At 44.3% G+C, this 10291-nt stretch overlaps 1 protein-coding gene across 1 annotated transcript in view; it reads left to right on the top strand.

Moving 5' to 3' along the window:
• The window catches only part of Pde7b (phosphodiesterase 7B), a 312276-nt gene extending 307659 nt beyond the window's left edge, over positions 1-4617 (top strand). Inside the window, exon 13 of the mRNA XM_032894930.1 lies at positions 1090-4617. Within this exon, the coding sequence (XP_032750821.1) occupies positions 1090-1304 (215 nt within the window). The 3' untranslated portion in view covers positions 1305-4617. The remainder of the gene's footprint in view (positions 1-1089) is intronic.
• The last annotated feature ends 5674 nt before the right edge of the window (positions 4618-10291 follow it).

Genomic DNA, 10291 nt, shown 5'->3' on the forward strand with positions numbered 1-10291 from the left:
TAATAATTCTAATTCCACACTGTGCAGAAAGTTATCTTTGTTTGCTGTGGAAAACACATTAACAGTGGGACAGGGTTTGATGGCAATGAGTGTTTGATGACTAAGAGAACAGATACTGTATCTGGGCATGAGTGTAGAGTCCTGTAACCTCAGCACTCTAGAGGCTGAGACGGGAGGGCCAAGACAAGTTCAAGAAAGCCAGGGCTGCGTAATGCGACCCTGTCAGGAACGGGGATGGAGGAAACTGGGAAGTCTAACATCAAGCAGTCATCATCTATAATCAGGGATTATAAGGCAGGGTTTCTTCTCAGGGAAACACATATCATCAAAGGAGCCGGGCACGCTCTCAGTTGTGGAGCATTTAACTCGCATGCGCCAAGTTCTGGGTTCAATTCCTAACTAGCACTGCTTTTAAAGCTCTGTGTTGACAACGAAGGTTTAGAGCTGGTCGTGGTGGGACAACGTCTACAATCTGAGAGGCTGAGGAAAGAAGCTAGCCTAGGCTACATAGCAAGACCTTGTCTCAAAAAAAAAGTAAAAATATCACACGCACGCACGCACACGCACGCACGCACGCATGCGCAATAAAATGACTTCGTTTAAAATGTGGTTGCCTGACGTCACTGATGGTAAGACAATACTATAAAATAATAATCTCGAAAAAGTATCGCACCAGGTAGCCTGAGTGAGTTCGTTATGATCTGAATCTGCGGTGTCATCTGCATTTATTTCCTCCCCTCTCCACCTGCCTTCCCTAGTTCCACTCACTTTTTTTCTTTTCTGCTGGTCTCTCTCTGCAAATAAAAACTGAAGTCCATTACTGCAGTCAGGAGCTTTAACCATTTGACTAGTGTTAAGCCGTTTACCACAAGAGTTCTGAGGGTCTGGTTAGTACTCAGCTCCTTTTCCCGAACACAGAGGCGGAAGTACGAGGATTTTAAGTGGGAGCCACAAAACTAAGGGTAGTGAGCACATCTTGTTTGTCCCACCCATGCCTGGCCGGGTGCACTGTGGGTCTCAGCCGTGCTTGTGAAGGAGGTGGCTCTGAACCCCGTGTGGTGACCTGCTCTGTGACCTTGCCTGTTGTAGGTTTCATGACTTACATCGTGGAGCCACTGTTCCGGGAGTGGGCCCGGTTCACTGGGAACAGCACCCTGTCGGAGAGCATGCTAAGCCATCTCGCGCACAACAAAGCCCAGTGGAAGAGCCTGCTGTCCAATCAGCACAGACGTAGAGGCAGCGGCCAGGACCCAGCGGGCACCGCGCCTGAGACCCTGGAGCAGACAGAAGGCGCCACGCCCTAAGGTAGCGGTCCGCCGGAGCACGGCCATCTGTCCGTCCACAGGAGCACGGCCATCCGTCCAACTGCCCTCGCAACAAGCCCACCGCGCTGGGTTTCGATGCCACCTGCCTGCCATTTACCACCTCCCTTCGTTGATCCAAGTGTACAAAAGCCATCGTCACCTCAGCATCAGCTGCCGAGATGGGCAGCTCTATCCTGTCATTTGGAGCTGATTATTCTGGGGCGTCTGCCCCCACCGAAAAGACTGGAAGTAAGAAAGGGGTGCCTCTGCCGTGCCCGCCTCTGGCCCTTGGTCAGGCTGACTGGCAGTGACTCCAGTCCAGAGCATTTTAGAGCTCACCATTGGACGGCTGACCTGCATGACACCAGCATACTTAGAACTCCAAGACTGGTCTTACGTGCCAGAGCACAAACGAAGAGTGTGAGAGAAAGTACCTTCTATTTTAATAATAATTATTATTATAAAATAATAAATCTTTTTAACTTTTATACTTCGCGCGCCAGACATGGGTCTAAAACTTTGGACTAAGAATACTCAGCGTACCCAAGCCTAAGAGGGGGTTCCTTTTGCTATTGACTCTGCCACATTGGGTCAGAGATGTGGCCCGTTTTCGGTTTAGGAAACCGAGCGTCCCCTCCCATCTGGCGGAAGGTGCTGTACAGCTCGTCCCTTTGCACCGCTAGCCAATCTGTCTTTTACGGATTCCGTGACCTGTTTATATCCACGAGTGTACATTCTCTGTAAATACCGAACGCTACTGATTCCCATGCCAAAATACACGAGTATTATGGGATTGCTACCTGTATACACGACGGCACTGTGAACAGAATACTGTTAGTTTTCATACAAGAGAATGCATTTGTAAATATGGTATAGAGTTTATTAATATACTGTTGTTTGCAGATAAAGGCCTTAACTTTAAACATTTTTCTCCTCTTCCCAAAGCCGCCCAACCTAAATCCTTACAGATGTCTTTCTGAACTGTCCGGCCCCCCGATGACTATCTCTGCTTTCCTGCTGAGGCCACAAGCCAAAACTGAGTACCATCTTGAAGGATACTTTTTTTTTTTTGGAAACCTCTCATGCATGGAGACCATAGTTTTTAATCTATGGTACCAAGTATGGTTTCCTCAGGCTAATGATACCCTTCCAGCAAGATGTAAGTCACGTTCCAGCCCAGCAATGTTGCACACAGTTCTAGCAAGCTGGCTGGTAGGCGTGTGTTTATGTGACTCCCGTTATGGAACACGGGGTACATCAGCCTCACGGAAGACATAGCGGGTCTCAAAAGCCTCGTGCGACCCTGTCACCTAGCCATCAGAGAACTCCCTGCCCCCACCCCACGCATTTGTCTGGTATGGCTACAATACCAAAGTCCCTTTGGTCCGTGGTCGGTTCGGTTGGTGTGCGTTTCTTTGGTGTTGATAGTAACTGGATTATTTCCTTTTTTTTTTTTTTTTTCTATAGTTTCATGTGAATGACTGCCCAACTGTTTAGCTGAATTTAATATTATTTAAGTAAAGAAACCGTTTCAGTGCTGTAAGAGATGTTAGCTTTCTAGCAGGTTTGTTATGGCTGCAGCTAGCTGAGTCGGCTTGGAATTGCTGCCATCTGGCTGCAGATACTCGGCTTGTAAAATGCAGCGTGTACGGCGTTCTTACTCAGCCCAACTGTGCATTGAGCCTTTTCTTTATGAGTGATTGATGTTATATGGAAACTGCCAATGCTCCTCTCTCCACCTTAACGTGTAGTGGGAGAGGAAGCATCTTTGCTATCTCAAGCTGAGGGCGACAGCCAGCTCTTACTTCCTAAGGGTAACTAATGTGGGGCTCTCTGTGTCTCCTAATAACACAAGTGAAACGTTAAAAACTTGCCTGGCCTGGAATAGGTTCCTACAGAGAGATCGGGGCTTACAGAGCTAAGGTCGTGGAGGGGATGGGAATGTTGATTCTGTTTTCACTAGCACAAGCAAGATTGTCAGATGGGACTAAGGAAAGTCTGAAGAATTTGTGAAGTGGGTAGATGGCGCTGACGTCACTGATATGGGTGAGAAGGGGAGTTGGGGACACTGACTTCTGTTTTCTGAAGCAGCTATGGGCTGACGTACATTTCTTCATTGCTATGATATTCTGAAGCTCTGAGCTTGAGCAAGGCCTCAACTGAGAATACAGAGGATAGAGTTCCGCTTTTAAAACCTCTCTTATTTCGGATTGTAGCCGTCTGTTCTTATGCATCTGAGATGGAAACAAGGAGACCAATGGCTCAGGATGACAGAATAGAAACAATAAAGAAAACATTGTTTTTAGCCAATGAAGTCTCCACCTGGAGTTTAGGAAGTAGATTCTGCTTAAGTTATAATTACATTGTAATTGAATTAGGATAAGGGGGAAGGTTTTCAGCATGTTGCTATTGAGTCTTAAAGAGGAGTCAAGAAATAAAAACTACCAAATATCTAATGGCTAAAACACTAGTACAATGAAAATCAGAAGTGGAACCTGACACATGAGGTAGACAGATCTGCATTTTTCTACCATCTGGAAACTTCTTGAGCTCCTCATTTGTTGAGAAAGACTTAACTGTGAAAGCTCTTCTTCTTTGCCTGCTAATGGCTCTCTTGGAATAATTTAATACGAGTTATCCAATAAGGAGTGGAGACAAGGCCCCTGACCATGTCAATATATTTTAAAGTTTTAAAGTTTTTAAAGTCTTAGTCTGCTAGCCCACCTCGATGGTGGATCATCAACTGGTGACTTAGAAAGGAAGGATTCAAAGAATTACTTTCTTAGTAAGACATCAAGATCAGAGAGAGAGAGAGAGAGAGAGAGAGAGAGAGAGAGAGAGAGAGAGAGAGAGAAACATGAATACATCATTGCCAGACCTGATGATCAAAACTGACTTTTCTTTGCAGTCGTCCAATCCACAGTCAGACCTGATGCCTGAAACCTGCCAACCCCTACTTCCCTGTTAGGTTAAGTAACAACTAGTTGTTTCTCCCCCTCCCTGCTTACAGCTTCCCTCACAGGGCCTTAGAGCTCATCCGCAACCTGCCTTCAAATAGTCCTTCCTGCAAAACACAGAGCTGTGTGGCCCTTCGTGTTGAGTCAGATACGCTCACTGACATTGACTTGGCTATGAGCTTGTATTCCTCGTGCTTTGCTCTTTGAAGACTGTAAAATTGTGTCCTCTTGTGTACACATGTAAAGTTTGGGGGGGGGGAACCTTGTGAGTTTTGCTCAAAATGTGGCCTAAATATTCATTGGCATGTCTATCCAGATGAACATTTAAAAATAAAGATAATTTCTTTAAAATATCACAATTATAAAAATATCCTGATTCTCTCCAAGTAACACGTCGCCAGCCAACCAGATGGGAATGTTCCTGACAGGAAATACTCAAAGAGCAGAGCTGTAGGCATGGTTGTGGTGACTCCTTCCCCGCCCAGGGCTGTAGAAACGTCTCTCTGGAGAAGACACCACTTGTTCCTCATCTACAACCAAGGGAGGGGCAGGCCCCCTCCGGTTCTGCATTTGCCAGAATCCTCTATTTTATGATTCACATTTCTTGGGCATGCACATGGATGCGGATAAGGTAAAGATTAGCATTGTGGATTCTCCGTACCCATTTTATTAAGATTGGTGTCAGCATCCCACTGGTTCCTGAATGCCTCCCATGTGGAAGTGGGGCTCCTTTCAGCTGTGGGCGCTCTACGGCATAAAGTCAAGGTCAAGTCAGAGAGAGAGCACGGTGGAGAGCAGACGTGACTCTGGGCAAGTATGGAGACCTCGCCGAAGCTCTCAAGTAGCAAACCTCAGCCATTAAAGTGCAGTTCAATACCACACAACTGATGTGCTGTACATCAGAACCCAAAGGAGTGAGCCTCTCCAGTAGAGTCTGACTTGTGGCAAAGGGTGGTGTCACCCGGGAGTGCTCCCTTTTACTTTTGTCTCAGTTTTTGTTGTTGTTGTTGTTTTGGGGGTTTTTTTTTTTTTTTTTTTTTTTTTTTTTTTTTTAAGACAGAGCCTCACAATGTGGACCAGTCTGGTCTCAAACTCACGGAAATCTACCTGTTCTCAACAACACCTCAACAGAGAGAAGATTCTTGCTTCCAGGGGAATGCCGTGGACCCTCAAACACTCGAGTAATGGCTAAATAAGAGGCTTCTTAGCCAAAATCAGTCCTTGACGGAGCTCTTTGTTCTCAATTAAGCCAGAGAAACAGTTGGGGGAGACGGGGAATAAGTTTAAACCATCATGGATTGAAAATTACCCTGTCTTCATTATCTAAGCAAATGATGTGTCATTGATTCAATTAACTAAAGTGCTTCGAATTCTAATATTGTGGACGCTGGTTTAATCTTTGGTATTTCCCCCGTTTAGGGGAGTGTCACGGTAGAGTTTTAAAGGTGTGGCCCTTAAAACCAGGCACTAGACCTTCACATCCTTCATCATCACTGCGGCTTTAAACCCTGTGCAGACAGTTTAGTCTGTCTCCTCCTGCGTAATACAGTAATAACACCCACATCCTGGGGTGGCTGTCAGATCAAAATTAAGTACTTTCCATAAGAGATAGAATGTGGTTTCCAACAGAAAGGGGTTCAATATCGTCTGGGTCTGGAATGGCCCTGAAGGCTGAGTCCTCAGGTTGGAGATATTGGACACGGTGGAAACTTTACAAGGTAGGATGTCAGGTGAGTAGAGATACCATTAAAGGAGACAATGGGTCCCAACCTATATGTTCTCCTCTGTGTCCTGGACGCCATGAATTAGCAGCTTCCTCTGTCATGTCCGTGCACCCAGACGCACTCACTGCCTTGCCATGACCCCCAAAGCATCAGGCTAACCAAAACTGACGTCTCTAAAACCACGAACGATGTGGTCTGGCTCTGTAATTTGATTTTCTGATATTTTTGTCATAATGACAGAAAGCTGAAAAAAATATAGGGATGTTTAACGAATGTAAATTCGTATATTATTCAAAGGGAGAGCTATAATGTCAATGCCGAGGTGTCTGTCTGCCTGTCTGTCTGTCGGATCGGTTTCTGTGCAGCTCAAAGCACGAATCCCATTCATAAGCACCAGTCATGATTATATCTACAACTAGCCAGGCTGGTCATAAAACAATCTTTATATTAAGAACGAAACACTATAAAGTAATTAATGAAAGATCATGCTTTGGGTACCAAGAGTACACTGATGAGACCAGGGACAAAACAAGACCTTCTCTTCTGGTTTTAGTGTAAATATTCCTTGAGCCGCCACAGATAACGTGTCTGGCTAGTCTGATACTTTTCTAGAGTTGAGAAGAATTCAACCCTGGCTACAGAGAAAGTTTAGTTAAATAAGCAAAACTTGATAGCCTGCCAAGTGTTCAGGAATTCCGCTTAAATCCTACAAGCCTCCTAAGTCCATCCATGGACACGGACATGGTTTCCGATGGCCCTGCCTCTTGTAAATTCATCAGATCCTCTGTAGCTATTAAAACAACAAAAGGCTCCCGGAGAGTCTAAGGTATATGGAAAATAGGTTGTGTAGCGAAACTAATGTTTCCCAAGTTATACAGCAATATGCGTGCTAAAGAATTTGTGATAGTGTTCTCCCGGAAAAAGAATGGCTCCCCTCTCAAGGAAATTGGGAAAAGAATGCATCAGGATTCCTCTCCTGCCTGCTTTTCAGAACTCTCCCAAGCTATAGACCTCACCCAGATAGAACCAGTGACATCGCTTCTGTGGCTCTAGTTGGGGACTGAAATCAGGAAGCTTCTCTTAACTGCCCCCACCACCATCACTCCATTTGTCTAGGCAGGAATCTAAACAGAAGGTTGGAACAGAAACCTCAGAAGAATGCTATTGCCGCTTCACTCGCTCACAGACTTACGCTTGGCTTGGCTAGCTCTCTCATCTAGCCCAGGATCTATATGAGTGGTGCTGCCCACGGTGTACAGAACCCCCCGACCCCACCTCAACGATAACAAGACACTGCACGACCCACCTTCCCGTAGGCCAACCTGAGCTAGGAAATTCTTCAAACGGGGTTGCATGTTTTGAGGTGACTCCAGTGTGTCGAATTGACAGCGGGAGCTAAATCACACAGACGCATCAGTATGTGTCCTTCCCAAATAGGGATGTAGTAACCTTGTACTTAACGTAACTGGGTCCATGGCCTGACTTTGCCAAGATTAGGGGTATTTTGAAATACCCTGTCCTTGGCTTCTTCACCTTTAAAATAATGGTAAAAGGTGTAACCTGTGTCATAGGACCTTGAAGACTCCAAGAGCTCCCTCATTTAAAGTATTTTGGACAGTGCCTCGCATATGGAAAATACCGAGTTCATCAAATGTTAGCAAAACAAACTCCACTTCCATTACTTTCTGGTAAGCTCTTTAGAAACAGAGATAATATCCTTTGATTGTGTGTTCTCCACTGGTACCTCAGAAAGTAGTGAATGATTGTTGAGACGGGTTTTCACTATGTAGTCCGACATTGTGTTGAACACACTGGCCTCCAGCTCAGAGAGAGAGAGAGAGAGAGAGAGAGAGAGAGAGAGAGAGAGAGAGAGAGAGAGAGTTCTCCACCTCATGTGCCACCATACCCGGTCCAAATAAATGCTTCCTAAGGAACATATGATTGATAAATTGAAAATGGCTATCAGAATAATGTTGGCGTTAAATCCAAACAAATAAAACCCTGTGTCAGGGTCTGAAGAGATCACTCAGTGACTAAGAGTATTCACTGCTCTTTAAAAAAGACCTAGATAGGGATCCCAGCACCCACTTGGTTGTTTGCCAGAGGATCTCGTGCCCTTTCCCAGCTTCCATGGGCACTACATGCCTATGGTACACAGACATACACCTGTAGGCAAAACACCAATGCATATAAAATAAAAATAAATCCTGGAAAAATTCAGAATACATATAACGCACCCCATTTCTGTCCAATTTGCAGGCGTATGAGCACTTTCATGGTCCTCAAACGAAGCCAAGTGGACTAAGATCTAGAATCCACTTACAAAGTTATTTCTTCTTACTTCTCATGGCTGTATTTAGTTTGAACCTTTCTCTTTCAAATTCTGTCAGCAAGTATCATTTGCACAGAATAATGGGCTTCTGCACGACGTTCCGTAGCCGCTTGTAGAACACTCAGACCATGTTTTACTCCACCTCAGCCTCTCCTACAGAATTCAACCTCACTGTTCTGTCAGGAGCTTGGTGGGTTGGGTAGTTTGGGTTTGGGTTTTGCCGGGCTTGGAGAGGAGGCGGTGAGGTTGTGGTTTTAAGGACTATTTGTTAAGCTACAAATTTCATGTATGCTTCTGTGTCAGCAGCATGATGTCTTTGTCATCCTAGCTCTGAAGTGTAACAGGAAATCCGGTCTTGTGATTTCTCCAGCATTGCTTATCGTGCCCAGAATCGCGTTTCCTACGGGGTCTTTCGTTCATCCATATGAACAAGGTACTGTCTTTTTCTGATTCTGTAAGGTAGGTCATGGAGATTCTGTCAGGGATCGCATTAAATCTATGCTTGCCTCTGGACATGTAACTACACTCACATCTTCTAGTGCCTGCCGCGGCTTCTTTCCTTAATGTCCTAACGTACTCTTCATACAGGTCTTTCAGCTCCTTACAGAGGCTGATGCCTATGTAGTCTTTGGGACCATAATCAGTGGGATTGTTTTTCAGGTCCGTTTCTCCGTTACTGATACATAAAAACTATTGATTTCTATATATTGATTTAGCACCCTGCTACTTTGTGGGAAGGTATTCTGTTTACGAATCCTCTGATAGAATTAGTCTTTTAAGCATAAGCTCATGTCATTTTAAAATAGAAGTAATTTGACTTCTTCCTTTCCAACTTGTCCCATTCTCCCCCCACCCTTTTTTTTCTTTTGTCCTATCAGCCTGGCCCAGCCTCCAAGCAGGATACTGAAGAGGGGACCCCTTTACCTGGCTGCTGGTGGAAGAGGGAAAGCTGAGATGCAGCTCACTGGTGAAGTGTTTGCACAGCACGAGTAAGGCCCGGAGTTCAGTGAGAGAACTGAGGGAACATGTTTAGGTTTTGCCATGTGATATAATGTTGGGTACCAGTTTATCATGTAGATGTGTGTGTGAGTGTGTATATGTGTGTGTGTGTGTGTGTGTATGTGTGTGTGTGAGTGTGTGTGTGTATGTGTGTGTATGTGTGTATGAGTGTGTGTGTGTGTGTGTGTGTGTGTGTGTGTGTGTGTGTGTGTGTGTTAAAATATGTTCCCTCTCTCCCAGGTTTCTTTTAGGGGCTTTCATCCATGCAAGGAATGCTGGACTCTGTCAAAGACCTCTTCTGTGCTTATTGTGATTTCTATCCTTCGGTTCTAATTATTAAGGGTAGTACATTTATTGGTTTGTATCTGTTGAACCATTCTTGGGTCTTTAGAATTAAAGTAATTTGGTCATGCCATATGATGTCCTTAATGCACTGACTAATTTGATTTTTTTATTAGTTTTTGAGAATTTCTTTCATCTTTATCAGGAAAATTAGTATATATTTTCCCTTTGTGTTATGTCCTAATCTGGTTTTGATACCAAGGTATTAGGCTGGGTACCAAGGTAAGTTATATATAATTCCTTTTCATGGAATGATTTGAGGCATCAGCACTTGGTTGAAGGTCTAGTAGAACTCAGAAGCATTTGTCTGGTCCTAAACTTTTCTTTGATTTTTTTTTATTTTTATTTTTTATTTTCTTTGATTTTGACTTCTTCTTGTTGTGGTGGTTTTACTGATGTTGTTGTTGTTGTTCTTGTTGTTGTTGCTGCTGCTGCTGCTGCTGTTATGGTTGTGGTTATCATCTTTATGACCGCGCAAACTCATTGCTTCTTACAGATATGTCTGAGTTATTTATATCTGCTCAGTTTCATTTTGACTGGATGTACACAGGATTTTTACGTCTAGATTTTTATTTATTTATTTATTTTATGTATCGAAGTAAACTGTAGCTGTCTTCAGACACACCAGAAGAG

The sequence above is a fragment of the Rattus rattus genome, chromosome 2, assembly GCF_011064425.1.
Source record: "Rattus rattus isolate New Zealand chromosome 2, Rrattus_CSIRO_v1, whole genome shotgun sequence".
Classification (NCBI taxonomy): domain Eukaryota; kingdom Metazoa; phylum Chordata; class Mammalia; order Rodentia; family Muridae; genus Rattus; species Rattus rattus.